Raw genomic sequence first — 25,737 nt, 5'->3', positions numbered from 1 at the left:
TATGAGCACAAGAAAAGCAAAACACAATAATCAGAAATGCACTTCTGCTTTAAGAATTACCCACTTAAAAATACTAGGTGATAATGGGTAGTTTAACTTACGAAATTCTAGTGCACAACTTCATTAAACTACTTTTGAATTTTAGTGTTTTGAGTAATGTGGTAAAGAACTTCTACTGTAGGAGAGGAAACAAACACACAGCCAACATCGCACAAAATAGCAGAATTTGATGATGATGAAGGACTGGTCAGCCATATGCAAATAATTTGTTAATTACAGCTAACAATCCACTACCATCACTTTTACAAAAGTAATTTTTACAATGTATTTACTTTACTATCACAGCAGAACTACAGTAAACATCTTTTTCAAGTTTAGAAGTTAGTTAGTAATTTTACTTTCTGAAAACAGCATTTGGGTCATTGCTGCTAATCTAGAAATGTTTTAGTCCAGATAAAAATAAAGACGTTTAAAGACTAAAGACTTTATCCTCAGAGAAAGCAAAGAGAACATGGGATGCCAGGTGTCGTATCTTCGGTTTAACATTCACAGCATTTTGAAGATCTAGCATGCTTTCAATGACTTTGAAATGATATACACCTCCAACATCATTTATGACCATCAGCAATTGTTAAGGCTGTTGACTGGGACACACACACAAAATTGGAGTTTCTAGCAACGAGGAAAGTAAAGCACCTTAACAAACGATACTTTGGTAGAAACCTCGATAAAGTCCAAAGATGTAAAATGGCTACAGAATAAATTTCTCGTTCCCTTTAGAAAGCGTCTTCCAAGACAACACAAGTAAGGTTTATGTATCACTGTTGATGATGCATCTATTTATGTATCAAGTGGCATTGAGCAAAGACCTCTCATAAGCACTAACGCTGTCTGGAAATGTTAAGATGTGAAAGGATAACAGCCAGCATGTAACAGCAGTACTAATAAAGCAACTTACACTTGCTTACACTTAAAGACTTTTTTTCAATAACCTGTTCTACAGCTACTGTGTGCTGCTTTCGCTATACGTCACGACAGGACAATCCAATGCACGAAGCACAGAACGAGGGCAGTTCGGTTTTGCGATCTTCGGTGCCTTGAGTGAAATCGTGTACAGGGCACGTTAAACCAAAGACCCGGTACGCTTACTGACTGATACGTGCCAACTCATGGATAAATCTCGGTAGAGGCAGAAGCAAATTAAATGCCATTTGGTAGTTCTGCATGTCAATACCACTTGGACATCATTTTCCAGGGACAAAACTGCGGAAAACAGCATCATGTACTAGCAACTATTAAGCACTGAATCAAGATATATTATAAAGATAAGACTGATCAATGAGATAAAAAAAACTCTATTAGAATTACAGTATACATTTAAGTTGAAAAGGCACTCAGTGTGTGATAATCTGATGTCTGTTAAAATGCTTGCAAGGAATTTCAAAATATATAAAAGTTAAATGTTCATCCTAAAGATTTACAGAGATTAACTCTTTGATATTCTGGGATATTTGAGTTAATCCGGATTTGTAGGATACTACTGATCCTTGCTAATTTTACGGAATACTTTTCTATATTAAAATCATTCACTTTTACAACATGATCAATGAATTGTAAAAACAAAAAAATTCAATAAAAATATGTTTACATTTTCCATTAGCATTCTGCAGTGGTTAGGAGATGATCTTTTGCTTCAATAAGAGGTTCTAGAAGTACTGATATTACAAGGTGTTGATTTGTGAGGCAGGAGTCAATACTTTTAGCGATCGACAAAAAGGAGGCGTAATCAAGGCCTGTGCCATTTCAACAACTAATCCAGTTAGCTCCTCACTGAGTACTAAAGAAGGAACATTATCTTCATGACCAGAACAAATTATGAGATAAGTGACACGGAAGGGGAAAGGAGAAACTGTCCTCCATAAATGCAAGAATTTTCTAAAAAATGGTGGTGGTAGAAAGGGTATTTCCAAGATATCTGGGGGCCTGAAATAAGATGCCACAACATGACTTAAAGAAAATAAGTTTTAAGTGTAACTCATTATTTCAGAATGACAGCAAGGGAACCTCTAAATCATAATTTACTGCAATATCGCAATGTTGTACTTTGATCTCCACATTATGTCAACAGTAGTCAACCAGTCTTGGTGCACATGAGACAGCCAAGTCAATATTGTTTTCAAAGATCAGAAAATCATGAATTATATATAGTCAAATGCATCCAATTATCTCATTATTTGGATCAATAAATATCATAAAACATACATAAACTGGGCAGCCTATGCTTCACTGACAGAACAGGAAAGTGCCAGTACATTTATCAATAGTACTATAGATGTTGCTAGGAAACCACTTAACGTTTCCCTTTTACTGTCTTCCAAACAAATTCTATTTGTAGAATATGCCACGGTAAGTTGGTAAGCGAATTGATAAATCTCAGAAGGTGGCTTTTGGTAGTAATTTTTCTATAATTTTACCCAAAAGAACCTTGGACAAACAAGAACAATTTATTAATCAGAAAATGCATTAGAATTGTACTGTTTCAAAAATCAGTATTTCAGAATCTGCAAGCACCATGTGCTATAGCATTTGAGGTACAAAAGAAATGAAATTTCTCCCTTCTTAGTTCAGTGTCTCATAATCAACTACTATTATCTCAATTAAAAGTCAGCAAATAAACATCTCATCTGTCAGATGTTTTTTGTGGTGACTATATGCCCAATGATAAATTACTGCAAAAATATGTTACATGATGGTAGGAAAACATTTGTGAATGTGAACAACAATGAAGAAAGGTTTCAAACACATGCTGAGCACCCTCTTTATAACACCTTTCTTTTCGGCACAAGCATTTGGAATGCGATAAAGAGCGCTTCTGTTTTATTTTATTTTTAACCTGTTGGTAACTTCTGTGTAATATGAAACAAAGGATCCTATCGGTGACCTTATAGCTGAAGTGTTACGTTTAACAAATTAAGCCTTATAATGAGGGTGAAGAGCATTAGAAAAGCCACATCACAAACACACTGTTCATAGCCCATCATGCATTTCGACTTGTTATCAAACTTACCCCTCTTTTGAGGCTTCTGAAAGAAGGAATTCTGGGCTTCCCTGTTTTTATGTCACTCATGCAATAATGCACTGGTTCAATGGAGAATATGGGATACTGGGACCCATTAGGAGTACTGGATGTGTATAAACTAGTAGGGGTTAGGGGTGGGGATTGTGGCTAATGTGGAAATAAAGAAAGCAATAAATAAGCCAAATGTTCAAAGTAATTTTAAAATGAAAATTCTGTCTTACAAAAATAAAATTTCCATCCATCACAGAAACAGCTTGTAATGTTCCAGACACATTTACACTATAACTGCATCGGTTTTAAAAGGTTTCCGTCATGAAATAATCTTCGGAGCTACAGGTTGGTGCAGAGAATGAAGGAATATTCAAAAAAGCTTTAGACTCAACACTTCCACAAGATCCTAAACGAGATCCCGAAGTTGCCTGTCTCTTTTCTTAAAGCAGGAAGTCCTGCTTTTCCCCAGCTTTAGTTACAGCCGTTCTGGAAGCTTCTGCATTCCTGCTCACTCTTTTTTCCTACACTTTGATGTACCCTACCAGGTAAGCCTAAAATAGAAATATTAGGTACATCTACGGAGAATGACTAAAACAGAAAGTATACTCAATCTCTGTAGTCAAGCTGGACTGACGCACTGGCTGCATGGCATTCTTCATCAATATCATCACGAGAACTGCCTCCACTTTCTTCCTCCCCGTTTTCAAATTGCTTCTCTCATCTTTTGTCTCTCATGCCTCTGCTGGTTTTTCCCAGACTGATTCTTCTGTACCATTTCCTCTGCTGCACAACTCATTCCCTTTCCCAAAGGGTTTTATGTCTTTGACAACATCAAAAATAGGTAAATGCGTATCTGGAAGCCAAGACCAGCCACAGTTTCAACTAAATGAAGGCCCAAAGGCCACCATGAATACCCCAGCTACAATAAGTCAGCGTATTTTTATATTAGCTAATTTAAGAATATCTTTTAAAACCTGTAAATAGTATTTGGAATTAAGTATGTATCTCCTGATAAGTATTTTGCTCCCAGCTGCTGTTTTGTAGAGCGCCCCTCCATCCTCCCCAAAAACAGATGAAAAATGGGACATAATCTTCCATTTCCTCCAGGTCCTTAAGGAAGAGATGCATATGTGTATCTGTGATTCCATATAGGAAACAGTACGGCTGACGCTCTGAATGCTACATACAAAGCGAACGAAATGGGGAGAAGGAAGAATAGGGAAAGTCCTGTCAGCTTTCTTCGGCTGTCATCATACTAAGGAATTTCTTACAACTACAGGAAATGCCAAGGTCCAGATTGAAAACCAATGCAGATTTTCATAGCTTCCCTCTCCAAAATTCTCAGAAAGATGTCTTGTTGTCAAACCGGTAATCACGATCTAATTTCAAAACTGGCTGAATCTCACCCACCTCTGCAGCCAAATGCAATAAATATGCTAATGCATTAATGCATTTTAACTATTTTCAATCATTAATTATACTGCATGAAAAGTAAACAATCAGTTTTCATTTTAGCACACAGCTGCAGTTACATAATACACTGAGGAGGGAATAAAGAATCAGCTGTAGCCTTTCTTTTGCTTAAGATCTGCTTTCTTGGAATACTATCAAGTGGAAAATAAATCCTACCACTAACAAGCTCTAAGAATCATTTCCTATAATGAATGGCAGAAACTGACTTGGAGCCTTAAAATAACCTCACAGAAATTTGTGGGCATCATTAAAATGACTCACTGATATGCTCCCATAGCATATATAAAGACCTAGCATAAATTTAAGTATGTATGTGCTTCATTAGTCATTTATCTAGCTAATTCATCTATTGATAATCTTTTTTGTTGATCCATGAAAGCATCTTGCACAGAAAGTTTTAACTGAAACTCATATAATAATACAAGAAAGGAGTAATGTCTCTGCTTTCAATTTTTTTCTTGAGCATAGGAATAATTTTACCTATTTCACAGTAATATTTCTTCTGGGACATTTACCTGTATGGAGCTTCAACAGTATGTTTTATCAATGAGGTATTATAAATGTTAATGTTTTCAGACAGACCTCAGAGGTTTTCAAAACTAGCAGCAGGTATAATAAAAATCTGTATAACACTCCTATATATAAACATCTATAAAATATGACGTTTAGAAGGGGGTTCCTTTTCTGTAGTATAAAAGAGAGATCTGAAGTCTGCCCGATTCCAGAGCATGCTCCCCCTCCCCTTATTTTTACATTCACAATTAACACCTTTTCTATGCAATTGCAGAAAGTATTTACGGAAACTCAGAAATGTTACACAAATGGGAAGCTACTTTTATCAAAAGCTATTAAAAACATTCCCAGACACAAATCACTAGAAGAAAAATTGAAAAACTTCCCCCAGTGAGAACGTGACTTTTAATATGAGAAGTATCCAGTCCTACTCAAACTTTCAGATCTCCTTACACATATTTTAAGAGACAGTGGCAGGCAAGGGGAAGGTTATTTTAAAATAAATAAATTGCTGCTTCCATGCACTCTAGATATTTACATTTTAATTTTCCAAATAGTAATTTCTGAATTGTTACCTTTGGCTTCTTTCCAAATAGCCACAGCTTTCCTTTAGCTTTGCCCACTGTAGTTTTTGAATCAATTCTCATTCCTTCCTGCTTTGGTGTACTGATGGTTCCATCAGAGATAGTTCTGTAAATATTCTGACTGTAATCTTCAAATGGAAAATCTCCAGGAGGTTCAAAACCGGATTTGAAGCAGTCTATCACTAGTTGAGAGTCCTAAACATAGGACATGAAGGAGTTTAAAAAGCAAAACAAGCAAACCCATCAAGAACTGGAGAGAGAAAAACACGGAGACATAAATTTTCCCTTTAATTGCAGAGATGCACAGATGGGAAAGTGAGAAAGAGCTCAAACTGCACACTTTTGGACAGATCAAGTTAAGACGACGTCTGTTCTTTTTTTCTCAGCAGTGTTACCATGACTGTAAATCAAAGCATACCCTGCTATTCAGAATCCAGCAAATACTCCCCGAGGGTTATCACAAATTTAGAACAGGACATGCTTTAGGGCCAAACTACCACCCCACCTTCTAATCCTTCAACATTAGCACTGAAAGGAAGATAACACTAAGAAACTAGATGTAGTAAGATATAATAGGCAAGAACCCGTATTAGAAGGAATAAGAAAGACGTGCCAATAGCTGTAATCAGACAGGACACAGAATGATACTCTGTTAACTGAGCACCCTTTATATGATTTAATGCTACATACTGGAGAAAATACCAACTGTGTTGGTATTCCAGGATGTTTCAGGATAACCAAACAATGTGTCCAAAATCACATACAGTGAGAAAGTGTCAAAAATCTTCAGACCACAAGGAAGCAAAAAAAAAACAGGAAGAAAACAGACACTGAAAGCAGAAGTGACCATTTAGGCTAAAACTGAAGTCACAACATCTTTCAAGCAGACAAATGTCTGACAACAGAAAGATAAACGTACAGGCTAAGTCCACCTTTCCCCTCTCCACAGCTTCCATATCAGTAAGTTGCTCATGCACATTTAGAAAGTCACTCAGGTCTACTTACTCTATGTTCATCAACTGATTTTGCTGCAAGGATCATCCCTTCTAAACATTTAGAGATAATTGGAATAACCTTGCGCTCAGAGTCAGCAAAGCCTTTGTAACATTCACTAAGTTTGATAGTCCTTCTTTCATCCATTTCTTGAAGTTGCTGCAAGCACAAAGTAAGATAAAATAAAGCTTTTATTTGCAGATTTCCCCCCCAATCCTGACGTATGCAGTTACTGTGGTCGCCACAGCATAGTACAGAATTTCTGTGCTTTCCCAGTATTTTTACTTGCTTAACAAAACAGAAGTTGATTAAGTTAAAAAATCAAGTCCTTTCAGACATAGACTTAAGATGCCCATAACAGTAATTATGAAGAGTTGATACTCTTTGATTTTGAAAAATGATGTAAAGGACTGGACTTTCTTTTCCTTATTCTTTTTTCAAAGCACGTGTACAGTGTCTACAGCCACCTATTTAGTTTAAAATATTTGTTTCATGCAAAAATGAAAACTACAGTAAAGAAATTCTACTAATTTCTACATCTCCTCACACTCTCCTAGTTCCAAATAATTTCTTTCTGGTGATAAATATCTCTATCTTGCTTTCATTTTTATACTTTCCAATAAATATCAACAATTAAAAATTAGGAAAAATTAGAAATATTAAAATTATATGCTGTTTAGACATGCTCTCTGATTTGAAATACAAACCATTTCCTTTAGAAGCGCGCAAGAAAATAAAGAAAAGAATACCATTACGTAAGATTTGTAATAAAAGTCTACTGGGACACAATAAAAAAAGAACAAATTAAAGAGAAATATCTAATTGAAGGGGGGGGGGGGGAAACAACAACAACAACAAAACACCAACAAAAGAAAACAAAAAGCAATAGTACATTCATCAATAGGTTATCAAAAACAGGATAAGAAGTTGGATCTTTCCTGTATCTACTCTAACAAAGGCAGATGTCTCAAACAGCATCCAATTTCATCTCTCCAAAACAAAGCAACAACCTAGTCATGCTAAATCCCTCTCCCAAGGTTTTCCCATAGAACATTACCAAATACTTGCAAGGAAATAATAAAAATGTAGTCTCAAGAGAAAGGACTAGGCCTTTCTGCTCTCACTGGAGATTTCAAAAACCATCAGTAATATCTTACGACGATAATGGATTTTAACCCTAGAGAAATAAAGGCAATAAACCAAAACTCTGGTCCAAGCTACACAGAAAGATGATCAAACTGTTTCTCCTGGGAGTTGACTGCAATTCCTCCATCAGTGTGCTAGTGTCAGATCTACTGTGGTGCTGCTTAACAGTTAAAATATTAGAAAATTCTTTAATAAGCCAAGGCAATTTTCTCCTGTGAATCCTAGACCTTCTAGTAAGTATTTTTTACAAATATGAACTGCCTTATGCTTCTGGAAAATACATAGCATTCTTAAGTTGATACACCTTCAAATAAGGTTAGCATTTTTACTTTCCATTTCCTCACTCCATGTCTCAGAAACAGTTTCTACAGTCACAGTATTCTCCTAAATAGCTGAACATACATGCCAATATACTTCGCAACTCTCCCTCACCTGATGCCCCCCAACTACTTTACTTTAAACTAGTTTGCAAAGTCTCTCTGTTTTTGAAAGAATCTTAAAAAAAAACCTTAATAGTTACATGAGGCACCTTGAGAAATCCCCTTTTTAGATGCAAAGTATTGATCTAATCTGACCTTTAACTTTTTTTTATTGTTTTGGAAGAGTTCTGTGGATTGCTGGTAATATTGGTGAAGCAATGCCCAACCCGGGGGGAGGCAGGGGGAAGTACTTCTGCCTCCAATCCACCCATTTTATACCTGTACATGGGATACATTAAACCACATAGTCACCATTAGCTATATGCTTTCCTTCATCTCTGCTGGAGTCTAAAGCACTCACATACACACACACAAAGTATCAAGAGAACTAGTGATCAAACCTTACTAGAACGACTGTTTTAAATGTTTGCTCTCACCCAAATGTCTCAAAAGTTTATTTTGCCATACGTCTTCAGCAATATTTAAACAAAGTCTATAAAATATAAAATCTTCATAGAAAACACCACAGAATATTTTCATTACAAGTCTAAGCATAATTACTGTAAGCAGTAAGTTTCATGATAAAATGCAGGTTATAGCAAGATCATGCTAATTTCTTGATAAAATTATCCACTATAATCCCCAAAATAAAAGTTTTAAATTTTAAAATCTACTTCTCCCTTAAAAGAAGATCAGACATACTTTCTCTGTTAATTATTTTACCTTATAAATCTGAGGAATGACAATGTAGTAGTGTTTGTGCTGTTCCCCGTTAAAATTCTGTAGTTGTGCAGCATATTCATTTTTGTTTTCATCAGCCATATGTGTGCGCAGGTTTAACTGTTGCTTAGCCTAGTAGGAAAGTGTTATCAGTTCAAACATGTCTTGTGCTTTTCAATTAGATACAGCATTATTTTAATTTATTTTACCAACTATCAAAAACACTAATCACAGGTCATCAAAACTGACATCCTTATAATTGAAATAAGAATGTGAGACTTCATGTATACTGACAGTCTACAGACCTGATTTGTCACATACAGAGAGAGCAATGATCATTTTGGCTCCCTTAGCCGCGTCGCTTAAACGCGCATATCCTAAAAAACATGGAAGTGACTGAACATATACAGCACAAGATACCACATACCAGTAAGCCTGTCTGTTTAAGGAAGATAGTCGTCATCTCAACAGCATCATCTCAAGACTAATGAAGCATACTCCCTCTCTCTGCTGTCTTATATTTTACTGTAGCTTTGATTTTGCACATAACAAGCAAGGGTATTTTATACACTCAAAGAATGTTGTTCCAGTACTGGTTATAAACATGCACATAAAATATTTTTATAATAGAGAGAGAGTAAAGAAAGAAATGGCACCGCTCTTACCTTCTCAACATCAGCCTTTGTCGCATTAGTGTCGTTGTCCAGTCTTTCATAGCTTTGCTGTGCCTTCTCTGCCTCTCTGCATTCTCTCTCGAATTTCTTTTTGCTCTACGAAAGCCACAAAAGTACTGCTTCAACAGCCACTATCCCCTTTTGGTTTTGTACTGTAATTTTGAATTCTAGATATCAAAGCTTCCATTTTAATATCTTAAATTCACTAAGTACCTTTAAGTAAATACATTGTTGTCACAGCAACCAAGTCTCTAAAATTTTCAACTTTTCTATTTAAAACCCATTTCCTTGAAGTACCGGCAAGGAAGCAACTGTAATTATGCTATAAAATATCAGATAATCAAAATACAAAATAACCTATTACAAAGATCCACAGCTAATTATGAACAGAGTTCAATAACCTAAATAAAAGTCAGGGGGCAGAAAACTTAACCCAGGACTTGTATGAGTAAAATTTTCAAGTTCCCTTCTTCAGTGATCAATTTGAGTTGAATAAATTCAACTATAATATTTTGAAGGTAGTCTGAAGGATTTATCTACATTACAAGACCTTACCATACCCATCCATTATCACCAGTATTCATATCAACTGGTGTAGCTGCAAGCAGCACAGACAACACTATTCAATATACTTGATGTTCAATATATCCGACTGTTGTCAAGACAACTGCTGTAGGACAAGCTGTTGCAGCTCAAGAAGTTAGTATCTCTAGAGACAAACTGGCAACAGAGATTGTGTAAGCACTGCTCTCCTGCTTCCGTGCAAAGTCAGGCAATTGAGGTTAGTGTGTCCCTTAAAGGCTGTGTGCATTTAAAAGACTGACTTTGCACTCAAGTAAATACAGTGCACACAACACAACTGATTGCTTGAGGTGAACTCTGGGAATTATCTTGATGAAAGGTGACAGCATTTGAAACTACCACATCTGCTTCTACTCCGGTCCTCTGACCATGAATCAAACTCTTCGACATGACACTGAAGCAAGACATTGCACAACAACAAAACAGAAATTTACCTCTCCAGTACTGCTTCACAATAATCTGGATCAAAGATATAATAAATTTCTAAGACACAAAACCAGCAGAATATCAGAATGCATCTTGAACACACTTGGTTGAATTTTATATTTCCTCATCTTTAAAAGCATATGTCTCAAGAAAAAGGAGCTTATAATCTGTTCTAGAGAAATTCACTTCCTGCATTTCTCTGTTAAAAAGTAATTCTACCTCCTGAAAGTATAATAGTCTATAGTGGTATTCTTGAATAGACCTCATGTAACAAGCCCTCAAACTCAAGTCAAATATAGTGACTTAAGGTTTCACCTTCACATAACGAAACTCTCATTATTAATTACTCTCTAAACAAAAAGTAGCCTGCAGAGAAGCAACCAAAGAAGTCTGTACCCATCTTAAAAACAGATTCCTTCATGCTGGATAAAAGCCAAGGCTTCACTCAAACATACACACAGAAGCTGTTTACAGGAGATTTTTTTTAAGGAGGGAACTACAAATACATGGAGCTGTATTTTGCATGTTACTAAGTCTGATTTGGACATTCAGTAATACAGCTAAACATTAAAGTCTAAGCAAGCAAGATGACAACAGCTCCATTTACAGACTGTATATTATTAAGTCTGATGGGGGAAAAAAACAAACCAAACCAAACCACAAACTCACATTATCCATCTGTTTCCAGCACATGTCCAGATACTGTTGAGCCTTTCGCCCTTCCTGAAGATGCTAAAAACACCACAAATATGTTTAGTTTACGTATCTTTTTAGTACTATTACCATTAGTTAGTCTCTGCTCTAGTTGACACTCTATGATGTGCAGTTATCTCCCACAGGTTACCAGTACTCTTTCAAAGACATTACTAATTATCTAAAGAACAGTACCGCAGATGAAAATTACACTGGCAAAGAAGTTACTAGTAAGCACCATCTCCCAAGATCTTAAGTTTTAGGCTTAATAACTGTAGTGAACCAGTACATAAAAATACAGAATAACTTTAAATGTGTTTTATAAATGTATTACAAAACCTACTTATTGCCAAGTTCATTAAATTGGGTAAACAAATACATCAATTCATTAAAAGACACGTCCATTTTGATATCCTATTACCAAATCAAAATATAAAAATTACCATTTTTCTCTCAGTTTTTAGATCATGAGAATATCTCATCAATTCTCCATACACTCTGTGTCCCATTTCTTCTGCAACTACTTCTCGTTGTCCTGCATAGTCATTCAACTCATTAAGGATGTTAAAAAAGGCAATACACGAAGTAAACCTGACAGGAAGCACACACACACAAACATACATATACAAAAAGTGAGATGGTTTTTTTTAAATAGACTTCTTTTAGTACAGTCTGTACTCCTGATTAAATTTAAAAAAATATATATATATATTTTACAATAAACCTTATCTTAATGCTAATTGAATTATAGTAGAAATGCAAGTTGGGAAAGCCTACATTAAGCCTAGCATGTACTATATGTTGCAATGTCTCTTCAAATACATTTTATAAGAATATGGATTTTTGTGGATGGAAAAGAAAGAAGAAGAATACTACCTGGAAAGCCCTGTAGTATAGTGGTATCTCCTAAGCTGCCAACTGAGAGGCCTGAGCTTGGGAACGGATACATACGTCCCTAGGCTCGGAGGCTGAACTTGCTGCAGAGGTGATGTGCTTGGTAGTCTTGAGGGTGGAACATGCCAATCATACCACTCATATGCATCCCGATAGATGGTCTACAGAACAAGTTTGCTATCAGCTCTGGAGACAGCTGCCTGTTTGCCTGCCCACCTCTTGGCTGGAAGTAAGGTGCCACTATGGCTGGCACTAAAAAGGGGGGAGGAGGAGGGGCAAAGGGTAGAAAAATGTGTGTGGAAGGGAAGAAAGGAAAAAAAAAAAAAAAACAGGCACCACATTAAAATATACATCTTTCTCTCTTTTAACTGTGGAATACTGCCATCTCCACAGGCTTGGCTCTGGGGAATTCAAATGCCTCCCTACCACTAGAAATCCCATTCCCTGTGGTCCAAGGTCTTTAAATAATCGAAAGACTTAAAGGAAACCCTAGTGTGAATTCTCAGGCGCTCTGTGCATAGCACGTGCTTTGGCTGCAACTTGAAACTTGCCCACTTTCCTTCATAAGAGTTATCCCTAAAGAAAAAAGTATTGTGTTTTTCTAAATAAATAAAAAAATGGCTACAGACATGGACAGCAAAACAGGCACCTCTCTGACAAATAATCATAAAGTTTTTTAGCACAAATTGCTCCTCCACAATTAAACATTCACTTATTTTGTCTCCAGAGTCAAAGCAAGTCAGCAGCTTAACAGCTCTTCTTGCCAAAAACATGACAATTTTGTGTACGCTCAAGTCTCAGCATACAAACATATAGCTACATTTGTATTGCCATACAAATGCACTGAAAAACTCTACTCAACTAAGCAAAAAACACAGCCTAAGGACACATAATTGCTTTTCTATTTAAAAAATAATACTAGACTGTACATAGCATACTAAACTTCTGCTTTCAAACTTTCAGCTAGCTAAAGATTAATTTGGAATGGAGCAAGTACAACCTGCCATGTTTACTACTTTAATATACCAATATAAGTAAACTCAGGTTTCACGCTTAAGAATTACAGCAGAACTACAAGAAGCCAAGCAGAATTCTTTTGTTGTCTTAGCCAATTAAATACTTTATCTTAAAAAAAAAAAGGAAAAAAAAAAATCCATGAAAGGACAGAGTACACTGTAGTCCTCGTTTCTTATACATAGAAGTTGAAATGCGCATTTTACCTGGGTTCCTCATCTTTGGGTGAACGTTTAGGACAGTACTTCTTAACCAGATTTCTATTAAAGAAGAATGAAAACAAGATGCTATGTTAGAGTCTCTTTTGAGAAGAGAAGACATACACATAGAAAACTGCATGAACAAATCTCTTTAATGACTTCAAGGAACAAATCTATTCCCTCTGTAATCTTATAATGGTCCTTTAGACAACACAAGGCAGAAATCGATAGCATTTTCAAAGTTTTAAGTCACTTTGACCTACAACAATGTAAGTATTTTAAAACCTCTATTGCACAGTGACTAGACATAAAATAACGAGTTCTTTATTTAACATCCTTTTCACACATGCAAAAGAAGCTAGCAGACAAGAAAAAAGCAAATGTATGATCACTGTATAACGTACAGATAGCACACACTGTATGCTATACCCATGAGCACAAAACTCCATGCCTACATTAAGCTTTGAGCATACATTCAGGTCCAATATTTTAACCACAGTATCTCCAAAACTTCAGTAAGGATATTTCCAGAACAGAAGAGACAGCATCTCTTTTCAGGAAAGATGTTACATTTTTGCCCTACCACCAGTGTTGTAAATATCAGGTTTTTAGAAACCAAGAAAATCTCTAGAAGACGATCCATAGGACGAGCACTTTACACAGTATCACAGTCCAATTTCCGAGAAGACTGATATGAACTCATATGGTTATCACACAATGCAGAAATAGCACCTTAAGAAACATACAAACCACATCACCTACTCTACCCAAGAGCATAAATAACAGAGGCATACACTGCTTACACAAACAACCACAAAATATTTGCAGTTATTTATATTGCTACAAATATCCCAAATCCCGTGATGAACATGAAATGAAGCCACACAATTTTACAGACAGGAGGGATTAGAGGAGAGAATGTCCAATGATTTTTTGAATTCTTATCTTCCTGTACGTCAACCTTTGCTTTAAACTTTTGAGTACGCATTTTTTCCAGCACAGCATTCTGCCTTGACTTACAATATTGTTTTTCTGACAGCAATGAGGTCTTTTAAAATTCTTGAAATTCAAAAGGATATATGTTGTCAGTCTTGGAAAAAATCCATAATTTCCTTCTCATTTTTAGTAGCAGGACGTTCATACCTTCAATTGGTTGCATTTTTTATTCTAGCAATTTCCAAAATTGTCAGGTTTTTCCATGAAACAGAAAAAATGAAATTGTAACTCTATACTGCAGTTCTTTTCCTTTCCCTGTGAGAGTGTGTCATTCTACAGCAAATAAAGAACCCTTTTTTGTATGAAAGAAAAACAGGTAAGACATAGGATTTTTCTCAAATTGCTTACCCTCAAAACCTTTGTGCTTTTTGAGGTCAAAGAAGCTAAACATCTCAGTTGCTGTGTATTTTTAAAAGCAGCAAACAGTATTTAAAGAGAGGTCTATTACTCAAATTAAATAGACCAGTATTTAAATACCAATGCCCACCCTCACAAAAATTCTCAGATTTTCCAAACATTAGAACCACTTCATTGAAGTCTTGCTAGTAATGTTTAAACTGTGGATCAGGTTGCCAGTTATATCTCTCATTTAAACTATCAAAGTAATATTTTTAAGTGTGAATTAAACATCTCAGCAGAAAATAATGCATGTCAACTATTTGCTTTACAACCCACAAATAGAAGCAACACAATGTTGGCAATTCCCGCCCCCCCCCCCCGCCCCGTACATCTCTAAATAATCATACTTTCCATTTAAGAACAAAAAGCCCGAACAACAAAACAAGCCCACACAACTGAATCATTTTGTTCAAGAGACAGGCTGTTTGCCTTGAGCTTGTCAGGGAACACTTCTCTAAGTGCGTTCTTGGGGTAGACCTGGATTATGCAAAGAATGCTTCTGCTTTTTAACTGGTATGAAATAGACTTCATTCAAACTTCTGTATTGTGAAAAGGGATGATATTTTGTAATGAAACTATTTTAGACATATATACAAAGTATACACCCAAAGAAGAAATTGGTATAAAACAATGCAAACCCAGCAGAGTTGCTTTAACAGTTGCCTTTTAATTGGCCTCTTGACTTCTTAGCCTAATTATTAACATAGCCCAAAACAGTTTTCCCTAAAAGCAGCAAAGACATGGGCTATATATAGTAATGTACACCCCCAATGCTCCAGAAAAAAAGGAAAGGAGAAATAAAAGAAGATTCTATGAACAAAATCTTGCATGCATGTTTTATATCTCATTCCCACTGTCCAGTGTGTAACTTCGGTTGTTATAAACTACCTTATCATTAAAACAAAGGTGCTAATCCTGCTTTCATCTAAAATAACCGTGTGCAATTTCTCAAATCAATTTATTTGGAAGTCATATTATCTCTATGGTACAAGGGTACAAGTAGTGAGACTATGTTCAGTCATGAAGTATATACCAAAATATGAGTAGGGAGTCGGTGTGGAAATAGCAAGCTTAGACCCTTTGTCTCCTTCCATACCCTCAGAGACTACAACCAGAAAGAACAACCATGATAAGACAGTCAAGTCCTTTTTACATCAATATGTGCTAAGAAACAGAATAAACACTGACTTTCTAAAAAGTATCTACAAATTTTATAAGAACTTTCTCACTGAAGTTAAAACAAGAATATCTTGTTGCTATCACCAGAATCCACTGCCTGTTGTAACATTCTACTTGGTATGGATTAAGCACAGACATTTTGATTGGAAAATGCATAAACCCAAGTAAAAGAAAAATAAGAATAATGTTCTCCGCTAAGTAACTTTCCCATGTTTCGTTCTCCCTTACTTTCTGCTTTGCTCCTCAGTGCTTATTAACAAATGGGAAACTCCTAAAATTCACCTTATTGTTATTCAGAAGGTGAAATGCATAACAAGCATACAATGCTGTAGCTAAGCAACCACGCACAGGCCTTTTCAAGGGAAGATTTTCAGAGGTGTTAAAAATGAGAAAAGAAATCACTTACTAAAATATACAGTTTAAAGTGGCAGAAGTGTCACAAATATAGATTATTTACTAGCATGCTGATTTCTGTTCTAGTTTCATTTTTTAATGCAACTGTTTACTATTTCTAGGAAGACAAAAATAGTATATATTCCTTTCTCCTAATAAAAGTCAGTTTCATTAGTCAATCTTGCCTACCTTAAGGTCACAGGAACATAGAGTTTTGAGATCCTGTGTGATCAGGATTTAAGGTTCAATAACAGCACAAGGTACAATAATCAAAGTCAATAAATACGAAACAACAAGCAAATGCAGAATTTAAAGCTCAAAGAAAAAGCCAGTGTTCTTGTGAACAATGAAGCATAAATGGCTTTTCCAAGAAGTGAACACCAACACTTCGAAAAAAACACAGAAATTGGATTTAAATCTTTGAAAAAACACAGGTTGACAAGCAGCTAGTATGAGTGTGGATCTGAAGAGTGAAGCATTATTTCAAACAGGAGCCAGCTGACACTTTCAGGGGGCATAATGTTCTTTTTTATCTAAATGTGTATCTAATCCTAAGGATTCAAATATGGATCTGGACTGGTTTAGAAGAAAACTGCAGAAGTAACTGCAGACCACCAGAACCGAACCAAATCTATGGGATAAATTGCTCCATACTTCCTTAGAAAAGTGTAGATTGATGACACTTTAATCCTCTCTGAAAGTACAATTTAGACGACTTCTACTACACTCTGTCTTACAGCCATCTGGAAGCAGATTTCCTACAGGACTAACCACATCCAATTGGCTGCTCCTGTAATTTTATCAACCTCTCTTCTCCGTATAAATTGGTCTCGGGTCAACACCAGTGAGATAGCAGCCTGGGCTATATTACTGATTTTTAAGAGAAGTACCTCAGTCACATAGCCAGAAGTTTAAAAAAGCACCCTAGTTAATAAATTAAAATTGTTTATAGTCATGTACATAAAACATCTACATAAAATTTTACAAAACATTTCTTCAAAAATTGTGTTTATCAACTCAAAAGTAAGTTTTCTTCAGTCAATTAATATAGAACATAAAGAATGGGAGCAGCAGCATCAATATGGTAGAATTTGTACTAAGGAAGCAGCTCAGGTACTGTGGCATCTGCTTATACTAAACTTCTACAGCCTCTACATCATATTACAAACAAGCTTGGGAACAAACTTTGAAGTCTGCTTTCATAAGTTACCAAAAAAAAAAAAGGCACTAAGTACTTAAAGGCATTTCAAATTTATACATAAAGTAATACTTTCATCAGGGTTCTGATGGCTTCAGTAATTGCATATCAATATTATGGACTGGGTGAGAGCAATGACAATGAACTGTATTTAGTAACGTCATCAGAAAAAGTTTTAACTGAAGAGATGAATCTTAAAAAATTGTAACATGGAATTTGAATTTACAAAGTTGAATATCCTTGGAACCATTAGGAATTTGTATGCTTTGGCTTGCAGAAACATCACTGTAAAAAAAACCTGCCACATCCATATCTGGATAATAACAGTGTAAATTCTCAGCTCCAATCAAAGGAAGAGAGATTTGAGAAGTGAACACATATGGTGATAATTTGTGTCCCCAACTTCACATTTGAGCTTACACCCATTTTAAATAATGATTCCAAGATTCTGCATATAAAAATGTAACTATGTCTCAATTTGACTAGACGTATGCATATACTAAAATTGTATTTAGAAAAAAACCCACTCGTACACAATAGTATGCAGAAGGAACGTGAAAAATACATTTGCTCAGATTAACTAGACGTCTCCAGAGATCACAAGTGCAATTTTAAAGGGAAGCACTCAAATAGTTCAAGAACAATCATCGCTATTTTCTTTAAACTGACACCAGAGAAGCTGACCGAATTCAGAAATCTTATTCCGCATGGTAGTTTCATCTATCACTGCGGGTATAACTTGTATTACTGCCTAACATCACAGGAAGTGGAACTCCTCTGTCTTCTCAAGTGTCATAATGCTTCAGACAGAACAAAAAGGGAGTGAACCTCCAGAATTATTTTGTGTGTGATGATGTGGAATTAAACAAAACAGACCTTCACCTCGCCCCTTTTAAGCAACAATGCTGATCAAAAACAGCATCTGAGAATTCAAAGTTCAGCCAAGAGCCCAGTAATTTGGCACATACTAAATCTATTTTTTTTTCAATTATAAAATAAGAAAAAAATTAAACAGGCATACAGTTAAAATGAAATCTGTTAATCTACAATCATTATCATTTCTGGAATTACTCAGCGACCATAAACTGCAATAACTGCCTACAGTAAGAACATAGTGAGTTCACTCAAACAGTTCCTCATATGCTGTACATGCATCACTTGTCATCTCCTACAAGACTCTGAACAGCTGTTGCACCTGGGAAAGTCACATCACTAAGTTGTGACAGTATACAAAAAAAAAAATTTATCAAAATGCAAGGGTATACACAAAGCGAGCATGAATTTCTGCCAGGACACAGACTCTAATTTGTGAAAACTGTTATGAAAAAGTCACTCAAGTTCTCATCCTTGAGTTTAAGTCTATAAGATCCATCAAGAATCTCCACAGAATGTTCATGGCCCACACTGAAACCAAGACAGAAAAAAAAATACCACCATAGACCACTAACATTATCTTCCCTCATTAAACTTGTTTTTTCTTGGTCTCCCATTCAAGTACTGAGAGAGCCGTAGAAATACCAGGAGGTGACCACTCACCCTACTGTTTATACATCTACTAAACAAGGGCATAATAAATCTCAGTTATAAAGTTCTTTATGAAGAGATTCTCAACACTATTTTTCAGATTGATTTCATTTCAAAAGGAAAAAAATGATGATAAACTAGAAATTTCTGTCAGAGATACTAATATGTATCTCAAAGGCCATATGTTGCCATCATTAAAATTCACCAGAACCTTCTCAGGAGCAAGCTGTAGGATGGCTAACTCTTCTGGAGGTGAAGGTTTTGCTTAATCTCAATCTCCCCTGGGGCCTCACGACTGTTTTACATGGTGGCTGAAATCAAATTGTTATCACAGGACAGTTCCCTACTAACAATCAGTTCTCCCCCAACGAATACACAGGCAAGAATATCGAAGAGTAGCTTCACGAACTGGTCTACTGGCAGAAAATCAGTCTCCCTCTCGTGTGTGTGCCGTCCAGACCCTTGTTGGCAGCAGGCGGGAAGTGCATGCATGCACTGTATCACATGTGTGCAGCAAGACCTGTGCTTCCCAAAACTGTCATACTTACTGCACATGGACAGTCAGTCCAGTCATCTGACAGAAGGGGTACTCGACATAACTCTTTCAGTTTTGAAAGACACTTTGAGACAAATCAGTAGTTTTACGCAAAAGAGTAAAAAGCTGAACAGAGAAGATTTCCTATTTTTAGTCAAGTCCTGAAGTAGTAACATGGTGTCTCATCTTGCTAGCTGTGGAATGAACCTTTAAATATAATTAAGCAAAACGACATTTGTTCATACTATTTAATGAAAAGATCTGGATAGATCTGTGCAAATAAAACACATTTCCATTTTTAAACAGACAACTGAAAACAAATCAAAAATGGGCTGTGAACTGGTGCTGTGCATGCTTCAAGCTTTCCTTTACCTCCTGAAGTTCTTCTATGCCAGCTTTGGAAAAGTGGTATTTATTTCCTTCCTTTTAAGAAAAAAATTCCTTCAGTAAAGTAATGGAGTATTATGTTAGGTGAATACACACAACTGGATCAAAAGAAACTGACAAAGAAATCAAAAAGAAAATGAGCAGCCTAGACGGAGAACATCCATACCCTCAGCTGTGAACCTCATTACTGCATTTCCGAGGAAGGATTCAACAATTCTCTATCTGGTGACAATCTAGTTTGCCAATGATGAGTCAATGGAAGACACCACAGGAGAGAAGCTGCTATCAGTTTCAGTCTGACAAGGGCTAGGCAGCAGCTTCACCTGAATCCCCAAAGGAATTCAAGACAGCAAAGATTACAGTGAAGGCCAAGTTCACAGGAGTGTCTCATTTTAAATCCTGTTCTTCAAACACTGTGTGCACCTTTTGGTAAAAATCAATCCTACTTTATTCTGAAGAACATGCTTCTCCGCCATCTCATTGCTGCTACTCTTCTTGCACGATCTTCGTACGATACCTGAGGGGAAATTCCCATTGGACCTAAAAGATACTTCACTTGGCACCAATAGAAAGTAAACTGGAGAGGCTGGGGCAGATATAACCACCACAAAGGGTGGCTGGGTTACAGTCTCACCCAAAGGGACAAGACCAGCTACGGAAAGGGTGTGCTTTAAAGGACAAGAAGTTCTACTGCTTTCTCAAGTTCTACTCAATGATTTCAATCAGATTTCTCAACGCAATGTAGTGTAGCTCTTGCCAATTCAACATGAGAAATTAATTAGTAGCAGAGGCTTGAAGCTGGTTGAACACACGCACACACACACAAAAACGTAGATATGGATAACACACTTTGCAACAAACGTGCTGATAGTCAGTGGAAAAATACTACTACAGTTTTGTTTTGTTTCAAATCTCAAATGTTAAGTCTTAAACCTTTTCAGTTCAAAGATTTGAAGGGTGGGTGGGAAGAGAGGGAGGGAAGAAGGCAAAAACAAGCAAGCAAGCAAGCACACACCCAAAGATATTTTCGTGTTTTGGACTGGTAAAGAAAAACTTGTCTGTCATGAAAAAGACTAGTGATGTAATTAACTCTGTAAATGAAAAATGGTCATTAATCACAACATTACATATTTGCCCATCATCTGACACAGTGATTTCAAGTAACTGTTAAGATTCTTTTAAAAAGAAAAAAACCTTACCTCAGTTGTTTTGCATAGTTTTGCTCAATTTCTATCCTTTCTTTTACAAATTTTGCATATTTCTCCAAGAAGTCAATGCCCCACTGTGTATGCTTGTCCAAGTTATCAAACTGATCCTTTAAAAACAAAAGGAAACAAAAATACCCAGAATTAATTAAGAATCACAGCAGCACCAGAAACGACATATAATTTATTTATGAGTTGTGCTGTGAGGGAATGCTTGCTACTTGGATGGAAGTTATTCAAGCTATATATCAGTTGTGTGTGTGTGTATATTATAAATATATATATATATATACCAGCCATATACCAGAACAGTAAGCTGTATGTGCAGGTACAGATCTACCTCTTTCTGTAAAAACAGCTCTAAATACTTGCATTTTAAGTTGTATGCAGTCTTTGATCACTTTCACAATGCAAGTATGTCTTTTATCCCCCCTAAAAATCCCTTAATTCAGAAGTGGATCTTTGCCACTAAGATAACAAAGACATAACCAAAGATCAGTATTAGGTACAAGTATCTCAACAAGAGAGATGTGTCTGGCAATTTTAAAACACAAGAAGTTGTCATTTCATTGGATTAAAAAACAAAAATTACTTCAACTCTTACAATTACCCACTGAAAGAGAAAGAATATAAATCACAGCTGCTTGACCAAGTTGGGTGTAGTCGGCATACAGAAAACATTTATTAAAGCAAATTTATATACACAGTTCATGATCAGCTCTAGCAAGAGATTTCAAAGAAAGCAAACCTGTCCTTAGCCCTTAAGAAAATTATAGCAAAGCAAAGGCACAAAACAAAGAGGAGGAACAGTCAAAAATAAACCACGCTTCCAAAAAAAGTTGGGAGATTTTTTAATACATTAAATCATCTTCAAAACCAATCTTTCACTGTATTCTGTACTGATCAATGGGTGGAGGATACACTAATTAGGACAAGTTGAAAATTCAAAAAACAAGTGGAAATATGGGGGTTAGGAATTAGGCAGGAATGAATAAAGATACAAAATACAGCCTAGCAAATATTTTTAGTCGAGCACATTTGTATTTTATGCTAAAAAATCTGCCACAGTGAAAATCTCGAGGATTTTCAGCTTATGACAGCATTTACAGTAAATTTTTCTTAACAGTTACTTAGTAATCCAAAAAGACAAGCAACTGCAACATCAAAGTTTGTGTCCTATATATGCTGAATCCAAATACACTTCATGGTGAATTTAAAAGATAAAAAGTAGAAAAAGGAAAAAAAAGCTGAAGAAAGCATTTCTTATGGCACAAAAAAATGCCACAAAATGCTGCAGGACTTAAGACTCAAAGAAAACGTATTCACTAAAAGAGATACCAAGACAGCACAACTATATAGAACCAAGAAGAACAATAAAAAAAGAACATAACAGGATTAAGGTTGCTTTCAAATCTTGCCTTGTAGCTCTTAGTATCCTGCAACATGGACTAACAACCATGGCCGTTAGAGCCTTGAACACTTCAATCCAATGGCATGCAAGTACTGCCAAGCAAAACCACCCATCCTGTTCCACTACCAGCCATGTCCTCCTGCCTCTGCATCACTCTCTCCATCAAAAACACAACCACTTTCCCTGATCTGTTTCACCAGAGACCCATATAAACAGCCAAGAGACAGGACAGGAAAGCAACTAAAGACAAGATTTTAATGTATTTGGGAAACCATGGCCTGCATCTTATATTGTTCTGATGCGTCCACTTTACACCAACTGGACATTTCCACATCAAGTTCTTTTGTCAAATAGAGTAACATTCCTGCTATTGTTTTTAGAAAAGCTGCATACGCATTGTTTGTGTGTGGGAAGAGGGAGACAGTTACCACACTGTAGTGTCAATCCACGGTTACATATATGCGTAAAAATACATCATCACTCTCAAGAATCCCTTCTTTTTTATATTCCACTCATTTTTGTAATTACTCTGACAACATTAACCTGGCATCCAAGAGGTTTCCAAAAGGTGCTTTTGGCATGGAGCCAACATCCAGTACCATTAAGAAGAACTGGCTTCCTTCAGTGTGCAGCAGAACAAAGCCTGTGCTGTCCTACTTAGGCTCTTCAGTCCACAAAGCTCTCATTTGCTGCTAAGGCTCATTAGCATTATGGAACACCACATTACTTATGTTTCCGAACATGTAACCAGAGAGGATGCCTTTCCAAATATTTTGTTCAAACAAAAAAAGGACTCTACTGGTCAACACTAATTCTCTGCTACTAATATGAAACTGGAACAGAAAAAAGTGAGTACATTTGACATGCTATTCTCCCCTCACGCTTTACTAGAAGTATTTCATCACTGACCGAGTGCCAAAAACTCTTCCTTTCCTCAATTCCTCTTCATCTGATTCTAGAAACAGTATGCTCTGTGCAAAGACAGCTTTGTAGGATTATCCCATACCCCTCAAGGGAAGAAAGAATTTGTTCCCTCCCTGTATGAGGAACATGCATAGAACATACACAGAACAACCGGAATGGAGTAAATCCTGTGTAAGAAAAAAATTCAAACCCATTAGCTCTCTTCCCCACTCTGCAGACCTTTACATTAGTCCAGCTCCTCCACCATTATTGACATCTACAAAACTACTCATGGATGCATTAATGATCTCCTAGATAAGGAATGGAAATCCTAATTTAGTGAGCCATTAGTCCACATTTACTGGAATTAAAAAAAAAAAAACAGTAGTAGTAAGTTCCCACTCTTTTGAAGGGTAAGACAGCTTCACAACGTCAGTTTGTTCACTGCCATTTTTTGGTCAGCAATTATATTATGCACCATCTTAAAATGAAGCATAGAGTATGAAGGGTAAAAAAATAATACTTGCAAGAAGTACCAAAGCATTTTTTGAAAACTGGCTTATAAATGACCAAAGTCGGATGCCTACCAAAAACAAAAACAAAACAAAAAAAAAATCTACAGATTATTTGTAGATTTGTATTCAAAATAAAAACACTATAATGAGCTCCCACATAAGCACTGATTCCTTGGATTAAATTGGACATACTGACAATGTCTCTTAAGTTCTGTATAAGTCATGTATGTACTGGAGAAAAGAGCTCTCAATTAACAGATAAAGAAAATGTATTAAGCAAACACATCAGCTTCACAATTTTTAAAATTCTCTATAAACAATAAACCAGTGAATGAAAGTCCACAGTCACAAAAATCACCTTACACTGCTCAATAATGATATTGAGCATGAGATAAGTGAGCAAAAGATAAAGGAAACATCAATAAATGAGCAGAAAAGAATGGCCTTTTCAGAAAGGCATCTAGAGGCGAGTCACAAAGTTACTCATGGTCCTTTCAACATCTCTCCAGAAGCATCCACGTTTGAGCTCTGAGCCTCGATTACGCAAAAAAAGTTTCCTTTTCATCCAGGAACACCAGCAGAAAATCTTCCATATGGCTACAAAGGAAATCAAATTAATGCACTGAGACACAAGCCAAGCGATATCTTGAATGGAAAAAAAGTGCAAAAATCGGCAATACCATACAGAGGAGAAAATGGACCAAGTAGTTGCAATAAAATTTAAGCCTGGAATTTCAAAATAAATACATCAGTGTAATAATTAGTCTGGCTCCTTTGTAAAAAATGTGAAAGCTGCATTAACTAGAGATCAGCAAAAGGCAATTAAAGAAAAGAGCACATCCTACAATATCTGGCTATCTACTACCTTGAGAGCAAAGCATGTTCTCAACAATATTCCAAGGCGAATATATATTGCTGTTTGTCTAGTAACTCCCCACACCCCTTAACAGCTGAGCAGGCAACTTTTGTAAAAAACTTTATTAAAACTGCAGCTGACTATTATTAAACTGATTAATGTCAGCTAATGGATGGTAGCCCTAAGTAGAAACTGCCCACTCAAATGCTGGAATGTAGTCCAAACTCTCTACAATATAAACAAACAAATCTGACACTTTGTAGTAGGTCAATATAGACTATTCCCAAAGAAATATTACCTCCCTAAATTCTACTTCCAGCTCATTTACTGGAACCACAGATCAACGTTACAAATACTTATCAGGTTTTTGCAGATACCAGGAAGCTTTACAATAATAGCAGCTGAAACATCAAAGCAAGGAGCCATGGTGAATCAAATCTGCACCACAGACAAAACAGCCTTTCCTGGGTTAAACTCAAGATTTGCTCTCCCCCTCTTACAGATGCCTGTTTTTTTTTCCCCAAACAAGCCTCAAGAACCAATAAAAACATGGAGGATCTCTTCAGAGGGATGAGCATGGAGGGGATGCTACAGCATAACTACCAAACCTTTAGTCTTCCCAAAGCTATCGGTAGCTAGTCCAGACACTGCTTTATATGGGTGTTTCAAATAAAAGGCATTAACCAGACTGAGATTTTTAAAGGGTTCACGCTCCCAGCTTTCATCATATTAAACACAGAACTACATCAACTTACAAGTTTAAGCAATCTGTCTCAACTATTTACCATAATTAATTAAATATGCAGTATCTTTAAATATATTATTTAATAAAAGA

At 36.1% G+C, this 25,737-nt stretch overlaps 1 protein-coding gene across 2 annotated transcripts in view; it reads right to left on the bottom strand.

The window, feature by feature from the left end:
- The window catches only part of FNBP1L (formin binding protein 1 like), a 57,836-nt gene that overhangs the window by 6,000 nt on the left and 26,099 nt on the right, over positions 1–25,737 (bottom strand). For both annotated transcript variants that reach the window (XM_082313726.1, XM_082313725.1), the window contains exons 2-9: positions 21,212–21,327; positions 13,408–13,461; positions 11,737–11,884; positions 11,270–11,332; positions 9,584–9,688; positions 8,922–9,050; positions 6,646–6,792; positions 5,632–5,835 (exon numbers count right to left, since the gene is read on the bottom strand). In XM_082313726.1, the coding sequence (XP_082169852.1) occupies positions 5,632–5,835; positions 6,646–6,792; positions 8,922–9,050; positions 9,584–9,688; positions 11,270–11,332; positions 11,737–11,884; positions 13,408–13,461; positions 21,212–21,327 (966 nt within the window). The remainder of the gene's footprint in view (positions 1–5,631; positions 5,836–6,645; positions 6,793–8,921; positions 9,051–9,583; positions 9,689–11,269; positions 11,333–11,736; positions 11,885–13,407; positions 13,462–21,211; positions 21,328–25,737) is intronic.

This window comes from Platalea leucorodia (genome assembly GCF_965183815.1).
Source record: "Platalea leucorodia genome assembly, chromosome: 5".
Classification (NCBI taxonomy): Eukaryota; Metazoa; Chordata; class Aves; order Pelecaniformes; family Threskiornithidae; genus Platalea; species Platalea leucorodia.
The sequence above is the reverse complement of the archived record's forward strand: the minus strand, read 5'-3'. Positions and strand labels throughout refer to the sequence as shown.